The following is a 24,325-nucleotide window of genomic DNA, read 5'->3' on the forward strand; positions in this document are numbered from 1 at the left end:
AGTCACCCCCACCCTCTCCACACACACACACATTCTAAAAATACACTTGAAACAAACACAAAGTGAGGAGATAATTTCTTTATATCTTCCCTAACAAGGCAGTGAATACAAAAGATAAAAATATACAGTATAAATGTAAGAAAATACTTGGTTTGCTTTAAAGTCACACTGCTGCCACCCAGTGGCTGTTTGCAGGAATGTCAGGCACAATGTCAACTCAGGTATATTCACCATTTAACTCCTTAACCTTAAGCTGTTCTTCTTTCTGGAAAGGTTACACATTGGAGGAGGCCAAACAAGAAGGGGTGTTTAGCGGGGAGAAAAAGTCACCGCCGCCGCCACCGCCGCCGCAGAAACCTTCTTCGGACAAGTGTCCGTACTCGTTGTTGTAGAAGGTCTGACCTGACAGCTGGCTGAAGAAGTTAGGACAATGTCTGGAGCTGATGGCGCCAAAGCTTCGCCCCAGAGAACCATGGGAGGAGGTCAGAGGTTCTGTGCTGCTGCTGCTGCTCATGCGCCTGACGGTAGGACCATAAAACATGTATACACGTATACTAAGTAGTGTGAATACACTAAGTACTAGTTATCATATCCTAGTTACCTTTTTGACCCCGCCCCTCGGTGCCTGTGCTCAAGTCTCTCAAACTCCTCCGAGGCTAAAACCATGCCGCTGTCTGTCTGGTTATCCTGGTGGTGGTGGGTGGGGGGATATGGCATACATTTAATATACAGGATGTACATTTATAATGCCCGGGAACTTTTTAGTCGGGAACTGATATTTTCCCGAAAGTTACCTATTTTCTACTGCTGATTACTAAAGAATGGGAACTGGTAGAAACAACATAACAACCATGCCGCTGTCTGTCTGGTTATCCTGGTGGGGTGGGGTGGGGGGGGGGGGGGGGGGTGATATGACATAATTTAATATACAGGATGTGCATTTATACAAACCATAACACCCAATTCCAACAATGGGAACTTTTTAGTCGGGAACTGATATTTTCCTGAAAGTTACCTATGTTCTACTGCTGATTACTAAAGAACGGAAACTGGTAGAAACAACATAACAACCATGCTGCTGTCTGTCTGGTTATCCTGGTGGGGGTGGGGGGATGTGGGGGGAGTGATATGACATACATTTAATATACAGGATGTGCATTTATACAAACCATAACGCCCAATTCCAACAACGGAAACTTTTTAGTCGGGAACTGATATTTTCCTGAAAGTTACCTATGTTCTACTGCTGATTACTAAAGAACGGAAACTGGTAGAAACAAGCTTTTTTTTCCTGATGAAAGACGGGAGTCTAACCTTTCTTTTGTTACGTCGCATGTTTATATAACCATAAAACACAATATTCTGTGTGCGCTGAAAAATAAGTCAAAATTGCCTAAAATTGCCATGTTGACCACCCAATAATTGAACGTATGAAAAGACACACTAACCAAAGGGTGTCGAAACTTTTGAGCTTTAACTTTAATTTATCTTACCGTATAATTTCTACTTTTATTAATTTTTCAGGTCATGAGTGAGATGGAGCCAATCCCCACAGACTCATTGATCCTATTCTAAACCAATCGGCTTCAATGGCGAACAGCCTTAGAGAAACCAGCGCAGTGTCGCTTCCTGGTTCCAGTAATGCCCCCCCCATCCCCCTCATAGAATTGCAAATGTTATGTTAAAAGTGCTTACTTGAGTGTTCTTTTGAGGGTAAATCTCTAAGGGCAGCTCTTCAAATGTCTTCACTCTGGGCTGGCAGGTCTTTGAGGGTCCCACAGTCACACAGCCGGCAAAGGGCACACAGTTGTAATACCTGCTGAAAAGGCGGGTTCAAAGTTCAGCACAAAGAAATAAATACTGCACGTGTTTCACAATACTAAAAGTCATTTCTAGTTTTGATCATGAATTAGACATGATTTTAGTAATTTGAGATGAGAAATTATCATAAAAAGAAGCAGATTAGCAGTATTAGTCACCTAGCAAAGTAGTCTAGCGAAGCATTAGTACACAGTGTATTCTTTAATAATAATAATAATAATAATAATTCATTCATTTTCTACTGCTTTTCCTCACGAGGGTCGTGGGGGGTGCTGGAGCCTATCCCAGCTGTCTTTGGGCGAGAGGCGGTGTACACCCTGGACTGGTCGCCAGCCAATCACAGGGCAAATAATAATAATAATAATACATTTTATTTATAGGTGCCTTTAAGGACACTCAAGGTCACAGTATAGAGTTGTTAATTCATTCATTTTCTACCGCTTTTTCCTCACGAGGGTCGCGGGGGTGCTGGAGCCTATCCCAGCTGTCTTCGGGTGAGAGGCGGGGTACACCCTGGACTGGTCGCCAGCCAATCACAGGGCAAATAATAATAATAATAATAATACATTTTATTTTATTTATAGGCGCCTTTCAGGACACTCAAGGTCACAGTACATAGTTGTTAAAATAAATAAAATAAAACAGTTAATGAACATTGTACTTGTGGAATATCTGACCAAGGGGGATAAGATAAATGATAAATAAAAGGGGTCCAAGAACAGAGCCTTGGGGAACACCCATTTCATTTGAACATGCATCAGATTACAATTGAATGCATCCCATAATCAGTTCACAGTTCCACATGTCCAAAAGGAGTAGGAAGAAGCAAAGCTTATTAAATCCTACCCCTCCATCTGGTACTTTTACAATCAGTAACTGTTACATTTGTTCACTTCCTGCTTTCCATAATACAGTTTAAGGTTTTTTGTTTGTTTGTTTGTTTGTTTTTAATAATGCACCTCATACCGAAGATACCGAAGATACACATACTGAAATGCTATGGCTTTTTAACGTAGCCCTAGCATATGATATGACAAAATTTACGGGGGGGGGGGGGGACTATATGTATATTTTACACATAACAGTCCACCTGGTATTATTGTATCTGTAAAATTGTCATGCAATCCGCTATTATTATTTATTATTTTATATTTATATTTACATATTTTAAAAATAATAAAATATTATAATAATTACAATAAAATTAAAATAATAATAATTATAAATATAACAATAATATTATATATAATTAATATAATAATTAGCATTAATATAATAATTATAATAATCATAATAGTTCTAATAATAATTATAATAATCTAATAATCTAATAATAATAATAATTATAATAATAATAATAATAATTATTATTATTATTATGTGCAAGGGGTCCAAGAACAGAGCCTTGGGGAACACCCATTTCATTTGAACATGCATCAGATTACAATTGAATGCATCACATAATCAGTTCACAGTTCCACATGTCCAAAAGGAGTAGGAAGAAGCAAAGCTTATTAAATCCTACCCCTCCATCTGGTACTTTTACAATCAGTAACTGTTACATTTGTTCACTTCCTGCTTTCCATAATACAGTTTAAGGTTTTTTTTTTGATTCCACATACTGAAAAGCTATGGATTTTTAACGTCCTAGCATATAAGTGTTTATATATAAGGGATGGGTGGGATGACGAGTACGTCTTTAAAGCAAGTATACGACATGTTCTGCAAGTACCTCATTGGCATAGCGTTGCAGGCTAGCCTCAGTTCCTCTTCAGATGGAGGGCGGGATGAACCTTGTGAGAATCCATCATCCTCTGAGCTCTGGGAGTGGTTGAGAGGGATGTAGTCCTTCCCGTCCTGAAGGCAGGGAATTTTTCTTCATTTTCAATTATCAGCTGGGAGTTATGATGTTTACAGTTAAGGGCTCACCGGTAGGCTGTTGTCCTGCAGCAGATCTCCCAGGATTTGAACCAGGGTTGGGAAGGTGGGCCTCTCTTTGGGTTCTCCGTGCCAGCAGGCCAACATGATGCCGTATCTACCAGCAGAGGGCAGTAGAGTCACTTTAGTGATTCTCACTCACACTTACTGTTCAAAATGTAGCTTTTTATGATTGATAATCATTTCAAAAGTGTTAAAAATATGTCTAGTGTTTACTACTGCACACTGGGAGCTCTTACTACTATAAAGGTTATTTAAATTAGCTATAAATAATTTACTTTTACAGTTCTCACAGTGTCAAAAGTACCAAAAATGAGCATTATTATCTTGGACTGTATTTCTCTCCATGTTTATTTATTAAATTGGTATCTTTGAGTTGGAAATAACACAATAAAGTGGAAAAAGGCAATGATATCCAAAGTACAGTGTTGTGATATATTTAAAAATACACAGTAGGTATTTAAAAAAAACAATAAAATAACAGCAGAAGGTACCACCACATTGTCTTTATGCTTCACTGATAATGTTTTCTCATCGAGCATTGAGATTTCCCACTTTGCTCGACAGCCTTGAACGCATCCCAGTTGTGTACTGGGACTGGCTGCACACTCTGATTCCATACGTTCATCATCGTTCATCTGATATTTCGGACAATAACCTGGATTGTCCATTTATTGTGAACAATGGCAATTAGGGTGACTTTTATTGCAAATGTTAATCTGATGCTAAGAGTCCACCTGTGCCGCGCCAATGCAATTTGTTGTGGTGCCTCGTGTCACCAATAAGGTGCGTGCAGTGGCTCAAACTGGCTCGTGGTGGCCTGTAACGGCGGCAAAAATTGTGTTTGGCGGCATGAAAATTTCGTCACTCCACTTGTATCAAGCAATCGTCACAAAGTGTCCACCAAGTGGAACCAAATGTCGCAAACAATCCGCCTATTGGAATCCACTGGAATGTAATGGCGCGAGCCAAGTTGCGCCAATGATGCTAGGAGTCCAGTTGGTGCCAGTTCGTGCCAAAGATTATGTGATTGGCATGTAGTGGCTCGCTGTGGCGCCGAATAACTATTGGGTACCATGTACCAATCAACCAACTGGCACCAGTGCCAGTTCGCGCCAAAGATTATGTGATTGGCACGTAGTGGCTCGCTGTGGCGCCGAATAACAGCAACATGGCAACATGCCGAGCGAACATTAATACGGTGCCATGTGCCAATCACATAATCTTTGGCGCCAACTGGCACCAACTGGGCTGGTGCCAGTTCGCACCAAAGATTATGTGATTGGCACGTAGTGGCTCGCTGTGGCGCCGAATAACGGCAACATGGCAACATGCCGAGTGAACTTTAATTCGGTGCCACTACGCGCCAATCACATAATATTTGGCGCCAACTGGCACCAACTGGGCTGGTGCCAGTTGGTGCCAGTTCGCGCCAAAGATTATGTGATTGGTACATGGCACCAAATTAATGTTCGCTCGGCATGTTGCCGTTGGCCACTGGGCTGGTGCCAGTTGGTGCCAGTTGGCGCCAAAGATTATGTGATTGGCACGTAGAGGCTCGCTGTGGCGCTGAATAACGGCAACATGGCAACATACCGAGCAAACATTAATTCGGCGCCACTACGCGCCAATCACATAATCTTTGGCACCAACTGGCACCAACTGGCACCAACTGGCACCAACTGGCTCTGGCCCAGTGCACTCCTAGCATGAAATCGGAGGAGATGTGCATGACTGATTCCTTTCTATGTATTTATGCTTAAAATGACATGCATGTGACGCTGAAGGCTGTTCTTAAATAAGAATAAGAATAAGCTTCCTTGGTGTGACGTCGATAAAAGTGACTTGGGGAAAATGCGGCTAAAGAGATAAGATCAAGGATGTGAATAATTTCCACGATTTCTAGCTTCAAAATACCCATTCATCTTATAAAAAAGTACTTCCACTCAAGATTCGTGTATAATTCTGTGTATTCTGTGTATGGACACGCTTACATTTCAGGGGATGCTGTTTCCGGTGATCTCATTCTGACTCCATCTTTCAATCGTTTGCAAAACTCCTCATCAATCTGAACTCCCGGGTACGGCGAAGCACCTGAACAAAAGAGAAACACAGAACAAAGTCTGATGCATGGAAAATTAGGCATGAAGATTTAATCTGCCTTAGAAAAAAAGAACTTCAGCACAGGATAAATTCCCAATAGCTCTGAGCAGACACAGAAATTTACACTTCAATCGCGACCCCACGCACATCCGCAAAAGACGATATTGAACCACGGTCACATCACTTTCTTTCAAGATGTGTTAATAAAAAAAAATAAAAAAAAGTTTTACCAAGTGAAAAGATTTCCCAGAGGAGGACTCCAAAAGACCACACATCACTCTGACTGGTGTAGACTTTGTCAAAGATACTCTCCGGAGCCATCCACTTTAATGGCAGGCGGGCCTGAGAGAGCATGAAAACACACAAACATTAGAACAAAATTGCACCGCTGAAATAAAAACAACAGTTCTTCCCCCACATCGTTAGCATATTCAAAGCCAAAAAAACGTCGTACGTTGCCCTTCCTGACGTAGTCGGGGTCTTTGTATATGTCTCGGGCCAGGCCAAAGTCGCAGATCTTCACCACGTTGTTCTCTGACAGCAAAATGTTGCGGGCCGCCAGGTCTCTGTGGATACACTGTGGATACACACAAGGGGACCGCACATGCGTCACAATGCTGCAGACACGTGCACGCGTGTCCATGTGTGCACGTTTGTATATATATATATATATATATATATATATATATATATATATATATATATATATATATATATATATATATATATATATATATATATATATATATATATATATATATATATATATATATATATATATATATATATATATATATATATATATATATATATACTCGCTGTGTTTTTCCTCTGATCGCCGAACAACACATAAGAGTCGTGCAACAGTACGTGGGATTTAATCATCTGTTAGTTTTACTTAGCTGATAGGTGGGACTGGACTTTGTCTGCCAGCCTCTGCGGCTGCTTTTGCCGCCACTTTAAAGAGTCTGGTTGGAAAGTTCAGTGTGACTGTTAACTGTTTGATATGTTAAACTCTGTTTGATGCCCTCGCTCTGAGCAATTAAAATGAGATGCGTTTGCAGAACTCTCAGGATTTTTACATCGTGTTGGATAACATGAGGCAGACTGCACAAAGGAAAGGTTGGAAGGTTATTATTATTATTATTATTATTATTATATAATTGTGTATCTACTGTGAAGTACTGATTATAAAATATAATAATATAAACTACTTCGGTACGAGGTGCATTATTAAAAAAAAAACACAAATTGTATTATGGAAAGCAGGAAGTGAACAAATGTAACAGTTACTGCCCTCCATCTGAAGAGGCTAGCCCAGGGGTGGGCAAACTACGGCCCGGGGGCCACATCCGGCCCGCCAAGTGTTTGAATACGGCCCGCCCAATCTTTCCAAAGTATTTAATTTAAACTCAACATACAACCTGGCATCATGGCCTGAGCCAACCTTTTGATGGTTTTATCAATTTCGTTGTTTGACATGGTCTGTTGTTTACAAAGTGCTCCTGAAAAAAGGGACACAAGCACATAATAATAATAATAATAATAATTATTATTATTATTATTAGATTATTATAATAATTATTAGAACTATTATGATTATTATAATTACTATATTAATGCTAATTATTATATTAATTATATATAATATTATTGTTATATTTATAATTATTATTATTTTAATTTTATTGTAATTATTATAATATTTTATTATTTTTAAAATATGTAAATATAAATATAAAATAATAAATAATAATAGCGGATTGCATGACAAATTTACAGATACAATAATACCAGGTGGACTGCCCCCCCTGTAAATTTTGTCATATGCTAGGGCTACGTTAAAAAGCCATAGCATTTCAGTATGTGTATCTTCGGTATCTTCGGTATGAGGTGCATTATTAAAAACAAACAAACAAACAAACAAAAAACCTTAAACTGTATTATGGAAAGCAGGAAGTGAACAAATGTAACAGTTACTGATTGTAAAAGTACCAGATGGAGGGGTAGGATTTAATAAGCTTTGCTTCTTCCTACTCCTTTTGGACATGTGGAACTGTGAACTGATTATGTGATGCATTCAATTGTAATCTGATGCGTGTTCAAATGAAATATTACCATTACCATAAAATAATGCCTAAAATTGCATTTTCTTTAAAAACTTTTTATTAACATTGTAACCTTGGCAACGGCCTGCTTTTTCTAATGTGTGTCATTCTAACTTTGAATTAATTTTATAGCTAAATGTCTTTAGTATTGTGAATTGCTGTGTTGCAACCATGTGACCCCGAGGCAGTTTCACGTCACTTCAATGTTCAGCTGCGCGGCCGACATTGCAATACCGCCGTTAAGATCCGTTAAGAGCATCTTTGTACAGTGGTTGGCAGATTAATGCGAATAACAGTGCATGTCGTTTCAATGATTTGCTCCGAGTGTGCATGGTGTGTTGAAATGGCGATCAAACAAACAGTGGAAGCTTATCTTAATGAATGGAACAAATGAAAAATAACATTAATATCTGCGTTCTTACTCCAAGTCAGTTTGCATGAATATATTTGTGCTTGTGTTCTTCATTCTGAGCTGCAGAGCCGAGCCCCCCCCCCCCCGGGGCTTTCGGGGGGGCGGCAAGCTCAACGCTGAACGCTCAAAGTCAGGGTTGAGGGTCGATTCTGCCTGTCGATTCTGCTTCGCTACAAGCTAAACTGCTTTAAATGGTTATTTTGTCTGACTTATATTTACTATTTGAGGGAATATGAATGTAGATGTGTGTTATTTCATGTCTGGGTAGCTCTAATAAAATTAAAAAAAGCATAATTAGAAAATTTTGTATGCAGCTATTGACAGATCTAATAATTCTAAACAATATTTTAACTATGGTTTTTCATGCAAAATTGTGTATATTTTATTAATCCCTATTTGAATATTTTCCACATGCAAAGCAGTGCATGAATTCGCTGATTTTTATATGATTCCAATCTACCAATACGCTTGTTTGTGTTTCAGTTTATGACAGCTGCAACAGTATATCAGCCGTAGCAGCATAGTTCAAGCATGAATAAAAACACTAACAGACCTGGCAACCTTGAAGAACTCTCTTGAGTACATTTTACCAACTCATCTTTGAGGTTTTTTTTTTATTTTTATTTTATTTTTTTTAAGAACTCTCCTCAAAAGTAAAAAGCATTCAAAGTCACCACAACCTAGAAGGTCATAACTTTTAAAATTGCTTGAGTGCTGACTGATAAGCACATCCAGTACTGATATAAACTACTGCAGCTGTCATTCATAAATTAAAAAAAAAAAGGTCGAATTTATGTATTGGAATATGATGCCTTGAAAACGAAACATTTTTTATGTTAGCATTGTGTTATTCTTGCGAAAACGAGACTGCAGTGCGTATTAGTGTATGTTCAGACAGCATCCATTGGTTCAAAAGAAAAACTATTTTCATATGCATTCTACCAACATGCTAATGATCTGTGCCGCAAACTACTTCCTGTGAAGACGACCCCCCCAGAGAAAAATCACCACGCATCGCAGACTAATTGCTGCAGTGCTAATAATGAACCTTTCGAGATGCCAGGAACTCCATCCCACGAGCCACTTGGAAACTGTAGCAAATGAGATCTTCTATGGTCAAAGGCGTTTTCCACAAATCCTCCACTGGAGAAGAAAGAAAAAGATGAAAGCGGCATTCAAGTTAATAACCCACACTTCCAAACAGAACTCACGTTTCTCCGGAGCTGCGTTCTGATTGGATAGGTTACACGACTGCGTGTGGAGGCCTTGCATGAGCGGGGAGGAGGACGGCGAAGACGGGAGTTGCTGGAGGCGAGATCTTTGGTCCATTTGGCCGGCTTCGATCATCCGTCTTACCTGGCTTTGAGTTTTTGGAGAGCGATCCTAAATGGAGAAACGGATTACATGATTCATTTCAGTCCGACATCGCACGCATCAGTGGCAATTGAAACCCCAGGGAGGGGCGTTGATACCCTGTACGGGAGGAAGAACTCTCTTTTTGCTCGCAGGAAGTTGGACAGGTTCCCGTACTTGCAGTATTCCACGATCACCATCAGCGGGCCTGTTCATCCAGAAATGATGCATTGCACATTGTAACCATTAACCTCTTTTTTTTTTTACTGTTTACGCCAGGGGTGGGCAAACTACGGCCCGGGGGCCACATGCGGCCCACTAAGCGTTTGAATCCGGCCCGCCAGTTGCTTTCTAACTTTTAACATACATGCTGGCAACATGACTTGCAAGTCGGATGTCTTATTCAGTAAAAAAAAAAAAAAACAATAAAAATAATTTAAAAAAAAATTAAAATGTAAAATTCAAGTTTGTAGTTTGATGTGGTTTGATGTTTAAAGTGCTCTGGAAAAAAGGGATATATGGAACATATTTAAAACATATAGCTAATAATCTGACACGTTTACAGATAAAATTATACAAAGTAAATAAATAATAAATATATAAATATATAATATAATTGATATATAATGTAATTAATAATATAATTATAATATATATAATGAATTATATATATATATATATATAATATGTAGATTAAATATAATATATAATATAAATAAAATTAGACAAATAATTCAAGGTGGACTGTTAGAATTATAAGCAAATACAAATATATACATATATACAAATATACATATATACAATTAAATATATAAATAATAAATATATGAAATATAATATAATATATTAAATATAATATATATGATAATAAAATTAATATATATAATATAATTAATCATTATAATATATAATAAATAAATAAAATTAGACAAATAATTCAAGGTGGACTGTTAGAATTATAAGTGTAAAATCGTGTGTGTTTTAAAAAAATATATATTCTGGCCCCCCAGACAGTTTTGTTAACTCAATGCGGCCCACGAGTCCAAAAGTTTGCCCACCCCTGGTTTACGCTTTTCAAAACAATGCAAATAATCCATCTGCTTTCCTAATCAGTAGTTCCCTTGCTGTTCTTTCTGTTGTTTGCGCTTAAAGCGTAAACGCCACTGCAGAGAAACAACACCTCCCCCTAAAAAGGAATTTGGCCGAGACGTAACCAAGGGACATCTAACAGAGTTCCCTTGAGGACAAAGCATCTGTTCACAGATACACAAACAGTTCTCAGGGCTCATTTCAGTGCATCGATTCTGACCGTTCGGTTTGGTGCAGGCTCCTAGCAGGTTGACTACGTTCAGATGGTTGCCGATGTGAATGAGGATCTTCAATTCCGACATTAAGGCCTTATGCTCGCTGGCTGTGGCTCCCTCTGAAAGACAAAAAAAAAACAAGTACGTAAGACATGAAATGATGCTAAGGTACACAATTTCTTACAAATGTTGGTTTCTACTTTGCAGCTCACTTTCACTCTGGAAAGATGTTGACTCTACAAGATGTTGGAGTGTTGTCCATTCATCCGCAAGAACATTGAGGTCAGTGATGTTGAACGTTTGGAAAAACAAGTACCGCCAGGTAGGAGTGGGTTTTCATTTTAGCTGATACTAGTGCCAAATTGAATCTGTGTTAATCTGGGGTGTCAAACTCATGTCACGCAAGGGCCAAGACTCTACAGGTTTTCTGTCCAGACGCTCACTAAAGCAGGCGATTTTAATGATTAAGGAGCTCGTCAATTAAATCACCTGCTGGAGAAAATGGTTGGAAAGAAAGCCTTCAGTGCTTCGACCCTCTGTGGACATTCATTCATTCATTTTCTACCGGGTCGCACGGGGGTGCTGGAGCCTATCCCAGCTGTCTTCGGGCGAGAGGCGGGGTACACCCTGGACTGGTCGCCAGCCAATCACAGGGCAAATATAGACAAACAACCATTCACACTCACATTCATACCGATGGACAATTTGGAGTTGAGTTGCCAAAGAAGAGAACATGCAAACTCTAAGGGTGGGATTGAACTCGGGTCTCCTAGCTGCGAGGCCTGTGCGCTAACCACTCGATCGCCGTGCAGCTTGTGTAAATGGTTTTAAAATGAAAAACCTCTACATTTTGGCTAAAAAACCAATCAATTCATTCATTTTCTACCGCTTATCCTCAAAAGGATCGCGGCGGATGCTGGAGCCTATCCCAGCTGTCTTCGGGCGACAGGTGGGGTACACCCTGGACTGGTCGCCAGCCAATCACAGGGCACATATAGACAAACAACCATTCACACTCACATTCATACCTATGGACAATTTGGAGTTGCCAAAGAAGAGAACATGCAAACTCTAAGGGTGGGATTGAACTCGGGTCTCCTAGCTGTGAGGCCTGTGCGCTAACCACTTGTCCGCCGTGCAGCTTGTGTAAATGGTTTTAAAAGGAAAAACCTCTACATTTTGGCCAAAAAAACAATCAATTCATTCATTTTCTACCGCTTATCCTCATAAGGATCGCGGCGGATGCTGGAGCCTATCCCAGCTGTCTTTGGGCGAGAGGCGGGGTACACCCTGGTCTGGTCGCCAGCCAATCACAAGGCACATATAGACAAACAACCATTCACACTCACATTCATACCGATGGACAAGTCGCTAATTAACCCCACAGAGATGGCCGAAGGCGGAATTGAACTCGGGTCTCCTAGCTGCAAGGCCTGCGCGCTAACCACTTAACCACCATGCAGCCTGTGTAAATTATTTTAAAAGGATAAACCTACACATTTTGGCCAAAAACCCATTAATTCCTTCATTTTCTACCGCTTATCCTCATGAGGATCGCGGCGGTGCTGGAGCCTATCCCAGCTGTCTTCGGGCGACAGGCGGGGTACACCCTGGACTGGTCGCCAGCCAATCACAGGGCACATATAGACAAACAACCATTCACACTCACATTCATACCTATGGACAAGTCGCCAATTAACCCCACAGAGATGGCCGAGGGTGGAATTGAACTCGGGTCTCCTAGCTGCAAGGCCTTCGGGCAAACCACTTCTCCACCATGCAGCCTGTGTAAATGATTTTAAAAGGATAAACCTACACATTTTGGCCAAAAACCCAGGCGGGGTACACCCTGGACTGGTTGCCAGCCAATCACAGGGGGGCACATATAGACAAACAACCATTCACACTCACATTCATACCTATGGACAAGTCGCCAATTAACCCCACAGAGATGGCCGAGGGCGGAATTGAACTTGGGTCTCATAACTGCAAGGCCAGCGCTAACCACTTAACCACCATGCAGCCTGTGTAAATGAATTTAAAATTTTTGGTCCCAAAAAAAACAATACATTTTTATTTTTTACTGAAATTTGTGACATGCAATACAAGTGGAACATAATAGTAATTTAAATAAACTGTCATCATTATCAGTGTAAAACCAGCAGCAGTACAAAACACAGACTGTGTGTTTCTGCTTGAGATGTTTAGAATTCCTCTTGGCGAATGCCCCTTGCTCTCGGTGACCATGATTGGTTGATAATGAAGTGTTGCTCTTGTGGATAGTGTGTGTGTGTGTGTCGTATTATAGATGAAGTTCAAAAAGTTCAAAAAGAGTCAGATGGTGTTCCTCTGAGACTTACTTGACGTTAACTCGGATAATTTTACACCAAAATGAGGTACCACAATTCAGTTTTTTAGTCTGGTTGCTACCTTTATGATTCCAAATAGCCATGTAGTGACAACAGCTGCTTGGAGGGGGGGGGGCGCCCCTATTTCCTGGTACTAGTATGTCTCCTACCCCATCAGCCATGACCCTGTTGTTGTTCTTCAGCTCTGCATGTAGTACTCTTCTACTCCACAGTCTCCATCGTGCTGATTTCTGTGTCTGAGCTTTTCACAGTGGAAAAGCAGCATCTGTTCTACTTCAGATGTTTAATCGGGGTTGAGGTCAAGGGTCAGTTGCACGGTCTGGACCTATAACCCGGGTCTCTTCCCACCAATCCAGTATTAGACCTTTTAGGGCCACCATCATTCAAGTACATGTTTGCACATTTGAAAAGTGAGTAAACATTATAGTTGACAAAAACTTCATCTAGCAAATGGAGGTTTATATCCCCCCCCCGTCATCCAAATGGAACACTATTAGAGAATTAGGGAATGTTTGCTCCTTTACGAGACACATAAAACTCTACTTAGCTCAACTTTATGATCGTTAATACACTGGACTACTCTTTGGAGGCTTGATGTGTTCTGTCTGAGGGAGTTTATGTAGCTTTACATTTCATTTGTTTGCATGACCTTCCTTATGTGCAGTGCTCAAGAGCAGTGATTTTCAACCACTAGTGTGCCTTGAGAAATTGTCAGGTGTGCCGTGAGGAATTATCCAATATCGCTTTTTATAATTAACATTTATTAATCATCATCTGCAAATATAATCCACGTATACGTGGACCCAAATATTCCAATTGCATTTGGTTTATTTCCTCAAACGGAAAGAATTTAACCTCATTCCGAAAGAATAGTGCCAATCCGAATGAATATATAATGGGATTAACAGGGATGGAATATTCCCAATCCGATTGAGGTATCTTGTAGCCGCTCAAACGGAAAGTTGTCAGGGTGCGTTTTTTCTTCTTCTGTACTTTATTGGCGGTTGGCAAGCAGCTTTCGTGTGCATTAGCGCCATCTGTGGAACCGAATCTAAACCCTTCTATACGCCATTCATAAGTCCATAAGTCAAAAGAAAATATATATCTATATAAAACATGTACCGAGTTGAATTATAAAATATTAGCAAGCTTGAATTTGATCCTTTCCTGGTTAAATTTATCATATCGCATGCTCAGATATGACGTAACACGCAGATCCAGACGTTCTTCGGTTTTAAAAATGGAGGCCAGCAATCGGCACTGGACTGCTACGGAAAGTTTGTTTTTGATCCAAAGTAAATTTCGAGACTGGACAAATGAAAAACTGGCAATACGGAATTATTCCAAAAAAAAAAAAAAAATGTATAAAGTATTTTGAAAGTATTGGTTTTCATAATAACACATTTTTAGACTGATGTCGGTACTGATAATTATCGGACATCCCTAGCGTTGATGCTAGTTTCCATTAGCTCACATTTGTTAGCTTCTTGCTGTTGAACATCCACGTTAGCCCAATCTATGCTAAAGCTAAACATTTTACATATTAAACACACTGGCTTTTGCTTTCCTTTTAAATTCAACATAAAAATATTTTAAAAACAACAGCAATAATGGAAAAATATGCAATATTTTTACAAGAATAAAGTCAAAATATCAAGAAAAAAACTTGTAATCTAAAGATAGAAGTCATATTTTTACAAGAACAACGAGGAAAAAAGAGAAAAAAAAATTATTCCAACAAGTGAAAGAACAAATCTGGAAAGTCGGTATCACGTGATGTTGGTGTTTACGTTTTACTGGGCATGCCCCATTGACTATTCTGATTGATTATAGCAACGCATGTAGACAAGAGATTGGAATATTCCTTTCCATGTATACCATTTTTTCCGGAAAAGTCATTCGGAAAGAGAAAAACAGTCCGTGTGGCAACACCTAGCTCGTTCCTCCTATAGACTTAGTGATGTTTTCCAATGTAAAAAAACGTCCCGTGGCTCAAAAACGGTTGAAAAACACTGCTCTAGAGTACTGAGGGTAGAATTGTATATATGAAAAGATAAATCCCCACCTTTTAGCATCTTCACAGCCACTGGATCCGAATGTGTGCTCTTGCTGATGGCGTAGATTGATGCTTCAATAACCTTCCCAAAGGCACCATGACCTAGAACCTTTCCTGTGTCCAGGGACGAAAAAAAGGTAGAATATTCATACCCCTTGATATTTACCGGCGTAATTCCAGCAAAATGTAAATGCATCTGGCAGCGATGGAGACCAGCCAAACAAATTACAATCTCGATTGCAGCACTCGGAAAACATTGTGCTCCAATGAGTTGCAGCCAAAGCAGATGCCTTTTTCCTTGGGGTGTTTTTAAAGAACCGTGGAGGGAGTGAGAACATATTAAACATTAGCACGTTTCTTGGCAGTCTGCAATCCAAACTCTTCCATTAAGAATTCAAGGGAATGGAAAACTAATTGAGTTTCATCCATCTATTCTGGCCTTTGTATTCCCTTATGTTTCTTCCCGCCATAATTCATGCATGTCCCCATTTTTACTGGTGTCTCACCTAATCTGAGTCGATCTCGTGGGATTTCCCACTGGGAGGAGTCATACGGCAGGTATTCGCACTGCTCATCCATGGGCACTTCGCCCGGGTCCATGATGATTGACAGATACCCCGTCTTAATGTCTGCTGGGTTGATCTGAGAGACACAGAGACGTGACTTATAGTTGTAATCCGTGCGAGGAATGAAAAATGAAATGTTAGCCCGAGTCGTTCTCATAGACCCCGGCTCTTTTTCTGTGGTAATGATGTATTATGTGACAGAGTGAGGAAAATAATAAACGGCAATATGGGGACTCATCATGCTCGTCCTTGTGATGAGGGTTAATAACTGTGAATGGCGTAATTGCACCCCTCCCCCAAATAGCTCCATTATGAAGGTGACTTAGATGGAACAGAACTGTGGTGAGTCAGAGTTTAGCCTCTCTCACAGACACTCAGACACACAAGGTGATAAGACCTCTGACCCGTTTCACATTGCAGAATATGAGGATGAGTAAAGCCCAGAAGAAAACAGCAATGACTCCGGTCCCGATGAGGATGACGATCTCGACATTTGCCTTGTCGCTTGAACCTACAGGCGGAAAGGAGAGCACTTAAAGACGGGAACATTTTGTAACTAAGTTGGATTTTTTTTTTTTGTTAACTTCATCCAGAAGCACTGCATTCACACAGCACAGCATTTGTGAGGTCAGGCACTTTTGGAGAGGACCTGGACCCATTACAGAGGGTTATTTGGTTCATTAGTATTACTGCAACTCCTAGTACTCGGAGTACTCCAACTTAGTTAAATCCATAATTAGGAAATGGAAGGCTTTGGCACCTTTCTAGGTCTGCCAAGTGCTGAACATCCTCACAAAGTAATTGATCGGGAAGGAAGAAGACCGGTGAAGGAGGTCACCGAGATGCCTGTGACCACTTTGAGGGAGTTCGGATTTTCCGACATTAAGTTGTATAACATCCTCATCAGCAGTGTAGTGCATCGATCATGACTTACTCCACCAACAGATGCCTTGGGACATTCCATTGACTTTAGGGCAGGGGTCTCAAACATGCGGCCCGTGGGCCAAATGTGGCCCGCAGGACACTACTTTGAGGCCCCCGCCTTGATATGAAAGTGTAATGTTAGTGCGGCCCGCGCAAGTTTGATATGGATGCTGTATGGTATCATGTACCCAGAAAAAATTATTACGTTTGATTAATGTTCATGTTAAAGGTTAAATAACTGTTAATAGTTATCCTCCCTATCTGTGTGGAAGTGGTAAGTTTTTGGCTATTTAAGTTTAAAGGAAATAACTTGAAGGCTACCGTTTAGGTCGCTAGCTCTCTAGTTTGCGAGTTAGCATGTGTCTCAGGACCTTGCAGTTGCGCAATATGTTGTAAATAAGAAAATTATAAATGTGAGTATAGTCGTGTTTTGTCATGTCTACAGGGCTCTTATAATGCTTTGTTAATTTTAATCTGAAAAAAAAATAGTCTACCCACCAACTATATGTGGTTTCTTAAGTTTTTATTATTTGCCTTATTATTATTATTATATTTATTTATTACTGATTGATTAATTTTCTTTATTCTTGATTTGTTTATTTATTTTTCATCTTATTTTGTGTAGAAAAATAAAAATTAAGATATTTGAGAACAGTGGAATGTTTTATCAGAGCTTTTCTTGTAGAAAATCAGAACCAAAGCAAAGTTTATTCATTTTTCTGTTTTTAATAAATGCGTTTTTTGATGTGGCCCAGTCTCACCCAGACCCTAGCTCCAGTGGCCCCCAGGTAAATTGAGTTTGAGACCCCTGCTTTAGGGGGTAACTAGTTTACAATCAACACCATCGGCCTTCCTCCTGCCATCTTGGCATTGAATCTTTAAGGCGGTAATGAGTAAATCATCAATATACTGTAATCGATTTTTTGGCCATGGAGCTATTGCATTATTCATCTTGCGTACAAAATTGCACTAGCAGTCAGTGACTTTGATTTTATTGCATGGAAGCGTGCACGCCTGCAGCAGTGACGGGTGAAAGGTGATTGATTAAAATTCAGACCTCACAAGTGGTATGTCGGCAGTGAGAAGGTTTCTAGGTGATACTGTCGTCACATATTGTGTGTGAGTCTCACCAATGACGCGGATGGTCGCCGTGGAGTGTACACAGCCACGCTGGTTGCAGGCTGTGCAAGTATAAAGGCCGGCATCCTCCTCTCTGACACGCTGGATGCTCAGCGTGCGGTTTGAATCGTGCAGTTGGATCCCTGCAAGGAAGTCATGCACGGCTTACACACAAAGTCCCCTTTCATTGTCTCAATTACCGTTTATCACCCGTTCTCTCCATCCTGTTCCACCTTCAATCTATATTCATTACCTCAGCATCCTGTGTGCTGAACTGCATGTCCCAGCAGCCCCTCTTAAGGAGCTGTCATTCAGACCGGGAGACCGGCTGAGAAATGTAGTGAGTCATGTCTAGTCGCTCTTTTTTGCTCTGTGAGTCCCTCAGAGCGAAAATATACGCACTTTACAAGTCTGTGCAAATATTGTTTGTTTGTTTATTGAACTGTACATAAGCGTGGGCGGCTGGTGGATGGACTTCATAACACACATAACACACATCTGCCAAATACTTAAGTCCCTTAAGTGAAAACGTTCTGTCGTCACTCTCCCACTCGTTAAGGTCTAAGTAGCAACCTGCAAGTTCACGGCGACTAAACAAACTCCTAAAAATACACCATCTATAACAATGTGGGTGTATAAGAGTGTGTGTGTGTGTGTGTGAGTGTAGGTTGCCAGGTGGGTGATGAGCTGCTGTGCAAAAATATGTACCACCTACAGCAAGATTTGTTGCAGCCGTTCCATAACAGACCCCCATCATCATTGATATGATGATATTTTATGATTAATTGGCAGATCTGTAGCTTATCATGATACCTGCAGTATACTCATAACTAGTACTATTCTGTGGTTGCATTACAAAAGTTGGAGTGAATCCTTCTTAAAACTTTTAGAAAATATAATACAGCCGGGCACTGCCCTCCTCTATTCGTGCAAAAAAATGATTTATGACGACCGGAGACGGTTGACTCACTCACTGTAGGAACGAAAAATTCATTTCTTTTGACTTCAAACACAACTGAAGTTATCTTAGCAGAGAAATATTTTATTTGTTTTTTTTCCTCAAGGGAGGCAGCTTCACATCTTGAAAAACCTTGTTTCAGATGCTTATGATGCCGAAGTCTTTGACATCACACGTGATGGTGGTTTGACTCTTGAAGCATTTTTTTTTTGTTAGTACTACTCAAAATCTGGCGTGTTTACATTTGGAGGTTCTTGTGTATTTTGGATTCTTCCACTTTCTGTTTTTACTTGTCAGTGAGTCAATGGGATGAAGGATTGGGAGGCGGTGGCTCAGGCGGTAGAGCAATGTCGTCCAGAAACAAGAAGGTTGGCAGTTTAATCCTCACCTCCTCCAAACTGTCAATATCCATGTATACATGGATCCAAATATTCCAATTGCATTAGGTTTATTCGGTAAGAATTTAACATTTGTATACACCTCATTCCGAAAGAAAAGTGCCAATCCGAATGAACATATAATCGGATTCACAGAGGTGGAATATCTCTTTCTTGTACCCACTCAGGGTGCGTTCTTCTTCATTGTGTTTTTTCTTCTTCTGTTGTTTATTGGCGGTTGGCAAAGGAGCTTTCTGTGTGCATTACAATCATCTGGGGAACAGAATCTAAACCAGGGGTCTCAAACATGCGGCCCGCGGGCCATATGTGGCACACAGGACACTACTTTGAGGCCCCCGCCTTGGTATGAAAGTTTAATGTTAGTGCGGCCCGCGCAAGTTTGATATGGATGCTGTATGGTATCATGTACCCATAAAAAATTATTACGTTTGATTAATGTTCATGTTAAAGGTTAAATAACTGTTAATAGTTATCCTCCCTATCCGTGTGGAAGTGGTAAGTTTTTGGCTATTTAAGTTTAAAGGAAATAACTTGAAGGCTACCGTTTAGGTCGCTAGCTCCCTAGTTTGCGAGTTAGCATGTGTCTCAAGACCCTGCAGTTGCGCAATATGATGTAAATAAAAAGAGTATAAATGTGACTATAGTCGTGTTTTGTCATGTCTACAGGGCTCTAATAATGCTTTAATTTTAATCTGAAAAAAATAATTTGTCTACCCACCAACTATATGTGGTTTCTTAAGTTTTTATTATTTGCCGTTTTATTATTATTATTATATTTATTTATTACTGATTGATTGATTTTCTTTATTCTTGATTTGTTTATTTATTTTTCATCTTATTTTGTGCAGAAAAATAAAAATTAAGATATTTGAGAACAGTGGAATATTTTATCAGAGGTTTTATTGTAGAAAATCGGAACCAAAGCACTGAAAAAGTTTGTATATTTTTCTGTTTTTAATAAATGCATTTTTTTTTTTTTGGAAAAGAAAAGAAAAACTGGCAATACGAAGTCATTCCAACAAATGAAAGAAAAACTCCGGGAAGCCGGTATCATGTGATGTTGTTTACGCTCTACTGGGCATGCCCTATTGACTATTCTGTTTGATTGTAGCGCGCCTGTAGACAAGAGATTGGAATATTCCTTTCCATGTATACCATTGCTTTCGGAAAAGTAATTCGGAAAGATTCCATTCGGAAAGAGGAAGAACGCATGTAAACGTGGCTGCTGTTGTTGTTATGGATCTTGCCCCCGGTGCTGCCCACACTAGTGTATGAATATGAATGAGCATTTGGTAGTGGTTGGACCTTGAAAAGCTCTATTATTATTAGTCATTATTATTATTATTATTGTTATTAATGGTTTTGGCTTTCACACCGGATACCCTCCCTGACGCAACTCCTAATCGGACTCCTAATTTTGTATCAGTCGTACTAATTACAATGCCGGGGGGGTGACCCCAGTCTCCATGCAGAATGTGTTCCCACACACCTGACATTTGGTGGAGTGGCTGGTTATCTTTGAACCATGTGAGACGAGGCAGGGGTCGTCCTTCCACGTCACACTCCATGCGCAGCGATTCGGTCACATTCACAGTCTGGTTGGTGAGGCTGCGCCTATATCGAGGTGCCTCCAAGCCTGAGGAGAAAACACACTGAGGTTGATGCAGAGAAAAAGCAAACTATTATTGAAAAAAAAGAAAAGAACAGTAGATTGTGCATAATATCCATCCATGGTTCTCATAGGACTACAGAGGGCAAAGGTGAAAAAAAATCCTATTAGAGTGTATATCTCATAAGCACTCATGAGAGTGTGTGAATAAGTGTACATTTTGTGTTGTTCAGCCCCGCGGCGCCTCAGCTCGGCTTTCTGTCCCATTGATGTTGCCACAGCCAAGCAGGTACACATCCTGTTAATGTGTGTGCAGACTTGCGTGGGCTGCTCTCTGCAGCGGTGTGCATTTACTACTCTGCAGACAAGCCTGCTGTGTATTTTTAAGGCTGCGGTGATTATATAGCTATTGTGTTCACGGATGATTGAGTGTGATGCATCCATTTCTTTTATCCCCTCACCTTTCACCGACATATATCGGAACAGACAGTTCTTCTCGCCACTCCGTCTGCTCTGAGCCTCACACACGTAGTGACCCTCATCTTGTAGTTGTATAGCAGGGATGGTAAAGTCCAGGACCCAGCTGTTAGACTGCCGCTGGAAAGATAGCTGTCCGTCAAGGGCGACGGCGTAGAGGTGCACGCTTCTGCAGTCCAGTTCCTGGGGCTTGCCCTGCAGGGCGAGCGGTTCCAGGCGGTACCACTGCAGCTGCTCGTAGGTATAATTGTCTGCACTGCAGCTTAAAGACGCTGTCTCTTGCTCCAGAGGATTCTCGGATGGATGCACATCCACACGGAACCCCTCAGGGATGGCTGTAATCATACAAAAAAAAAAACATGAAACAGGAAATCTTGCAATACAGAACTTCCCTAAAGGATGTTTTGAAGCCTTCTTCAAGTAATGTACAGTCAGATGCTTCTTTTTGACCTGAGGCTTGAGCTGTGTCCGTACTTCTGTCATTTATGGGAAAAAAAACAACCCACAACTTGCATCGAAGGAGAACTAATACAAAACATGCATCAAACTTCCAGCCTTTTTTGTGTGCCTGTAGCTTTAATGCTAATGAGCCATCTTTGTCCATATATACACCGGTCGTCCTCGCCTTACGAACGCTCCTATAGACTGTGATGTATGTGGAACATCCTCACGAGGGTCGCGGGGGGTGCTGGAGCCTATCCCAGCTGTCTTCAGGCGAGAGGCGGAGTACACCCTGGACTGGTCGCCAGCCAATCACAGGGCACATATAGACAAACAACCATTCACACTCACATTCATACCTATGGACAATTTGGAGTCGGCAATTAACCTAGCATGTTTTTGGAATGTGGGAAGAAACCGTAATACCCGGAGAAAACCCTCACATGCACGGGGAGAACATGCAAACTCCACACAGAGATGGCCGAGGGTGGAATTGAACTAGCTGTGAGTCTTGCATGCTAACCACTTGTCCGTCGTGCAGCCCGACCTCATTCATTCTGTTCACAAAAGAAAAACTAGTTCTTTTGATCTGGTATGCTGGAGCCTATCCCAGCTGACTTGGGTACACCCTGGACTGGTCGCCAGCCAATCACAGGGCACATATAGACAAACAACCATTCACACTCACATTCATACCTATGGACAATTTGGAGTCGCTAATTAACCTAGCATGTTTTTGGAATGTGGGAGGAAACCGGAGTACCCGGAGAAAACCCTCACATGCACGGGGAGAACATGCAAACTCCACACAGATGACTGAGGGTGGATTTGAACTCGGGTCTACTAACCACTCAACCATTGTGCAGCGTATACCTACATTATATTTATACATTATAATATAATGCATTATAATATGCTGAAATATAATAATGAAATTGTCATAACAATAGGACATTTGTGGGTGTCTAGCAGTGCCTTTGTAACTTCTTCTTCTTCTTCACCGCCCAGTACCCATGAACCCCCCCCCCCCCCAACATTAATTAGCATCCACTCATCTTCATCTTCAACGATTAGTCACAACATTCGAGCAGTTAAGTGCGTCTCTTCTCTCTGCTTTTCATGATGTTTGTTTTCTCGTTTTATGGTGATGGCTTTGGCTTTTCTGACACTTAGGAGACATAATGTAAAAAGTACGGATGCTCCAATCGGGGTTTAAAACTCCCATCATGCATAAGTTAAATCAGTCGATACCGTGGATTAATGGATGATTAACCACATGGATTAATGATAAATTTTTCAATTTAGTTATGATGAGGACTGCACGGTGACCAAGTGGTTAGCGAGCAGGCCTCACAGCTAGGAGACCTGAGTTCAATTCCGCCCTCGGCCATCTCTGTGTAGAGTTTTCTCCGGCTACTCCAGTTTCCTCCCACATTCCAAAAACATGCTAGGTTAATTGGCGATTGTATCAGTCAGGACTGCACGGCTGTCAAGTGGTTAGCGCGCAGTCCTCACAGCTAGGAGACCCGAGTTCAATTCCACCCCCGGCCATCTCTGTGTGGAGTTTGCATGTTCCCCTGGGTTTTCTCCGGGTACTCCGGTTTCCTCCCACATTCCAAAAACATGCTAGGTTAATTGCCGACTCCAAATTGTCCATAGGTATGAATTAATGTGAGTGTGAATGGTTGTTTGTCTATATGTTCCCTGTGATTGGCTGGCCATCAGTCCAGGGTGGACCCCGCCTCTCGCCTGAAGACAGCTGGGATAGGCTCCAGCACGCCTGTGACCATAGTGAGAATAAGCGGTAGAACGTGAATGAATATTTTGTTACTCGTAAAATTAATAATGAACTCATTAAATCCCAAAAGACAACATTTCAGCACCGTCCATTTTTGTCAATTTTGATTGATTTTTCAATACACACAGACTATTGGGTTCTATAGCTACATAAACTTGGAACCTACCAAAAGAAATATTAAAGGGAACCAATTATGCTCATTTTACTCATTTTTTACTTGAGATGACTCCTGTGAGCGCCATACTCTTGCAACAGCGGCCTATTCAATAATACATCCATGTTCTTTGGTCAAAAATGATGTTGCTATTGAATATTTTAACACCACCTTCCAAGGCTGTGTGCACGAAAGTACTGACATCTGAAACCTGGATGAATAACACTAAAATGAACAACAAGAGTCAATTTCAGGGAAGGATAGGAGGCTACGACGTACTCACTGGTTACATAGAAGTAAATCAGTCGTTCGTCTTTCCCGACTTTATTCTCTGCGGCGCACTTGTACAGGAGCGAAACACTAGCGTTGCGAATCTGCAGCCGGCTCACAGTCTGTGAAGATGAGAGAAGGCGGAGT

General features: G+C 40.7%; 1 protein-coding gene and 1 long non-coding RNA gene across 3 annotated transcripts in view; one reads left to right on the plus strand and one right to left on the minus strand.

The window, feature by feature from the left end:
- Window positions 1-66: 66 nt before the first annotated feature.
- Window positions 67-24,325, plus strand: part of LOC131110272 (uncharacterized) — a 45,258-nt gene continuing 20,999 nt past the window's right edge. The window contains exons 1-2 of the long non-coding RNA XR_009120865.1: window positions 67-524; window positions 11,247-11,321. This is a non-coding gene — a long non-coding RNA (uncharacterized LOC131110272). The remainder of the gene's footprint in view (window positions 525-11,246; window positions 11,322-24,325) is intronic.
- Window positions 77-24,325, minus strand: part of flt4 (fms related receptor tyrosine kinase 4) — a 61,184-nt gene continuing 36,935 nt past the window's right edge. Inside the window, exons 12-30 of one of the 2 annotated variants that reach the window (XM_058063205.1) lie at window positions 24,192-24,300; window positions 21,500-21,850; window positions 20,919-21,065; window positions 18,085-18,216; window positions 16,435-16,541; window positions 15,971-16,106; window positions 15,474-15,578; window positions 11,045-11,158; window positions 9,855-9,943; window positions 9,594-9,765; window positions 9,431-9,525; window positions 6,317-6,439; window positions 6,093-6,204; window positions 5,754-5,853; window positions 3,751-3,856; window positions 3,554-3,678; window positions 1,696-1,816; window positions 602-687; window positions 77-518 (exon numbers count right to left, since the gene is read on the minus strand). In XM_058063205.1, coding sequence (XP_057919188.1) covers window positions 275-518; window positions 602-687; window positions 1,696-1,816; window positions 3,554-3,678; window positions 3,751-3,856; window positions 5,754-5,853; window positions 6,093-6,204; window positions 6,317-6,439; window positions 9,431-9,525; window positions 9,594-9,765; window positions 9,855-9,943; window positions 11,045-11,158; window positions 15,474-15,578; window positions 15,971-16,106; window positions 16,435-16,541; window positions 18,085-18,216; window positions 20,919-21,065; window positions 21,500-21,850; window positions 24,192-24,300 — 2,574 coding nt within the window. In that variant the 3' untranslated portion in view covers window positions 77-274. Of the gene's footprint in view, window positions 519-601; window positions 688-1,695; window positions 1,820-3,553; window positions 3,679-3,750; window positions 3,857-5,753; window positions 5,854-6,092; window positions 6,205-6,316; window positions 6,440-9,430; window positions 9,526-9,593; window positions 9,766-9,854; window positions 9,944-11,044; window positions 11,159-15,473; window positions 15,579-15,970; window positions 16,107-16,434; window positions 16,542-18,084; window positions 18,217-20,918; window positions 21,066-21,499; window positions 21,851-24,191; window positions 24,301-24,325 lie in introns of both variants that reach the window. The other variant, XM_058063204.1, reaches the window with a different exon arrangement.

Source organism: Doryrhamphus excisus, chromosome 23 (genome assembly GCF_030265055.1).
Source record: "Doryrhamphus excisus isolate RoL2022-K1 chromosome 23, RoL_Dexc_1.0, whole genome shotgun sequence".
NCBI lineage: Eukaryota > Metazoa > Chordata > Actinopteri > Syngnathiformes > Syngnathidae > Doryrhamphus > Doryrhamphus excisus.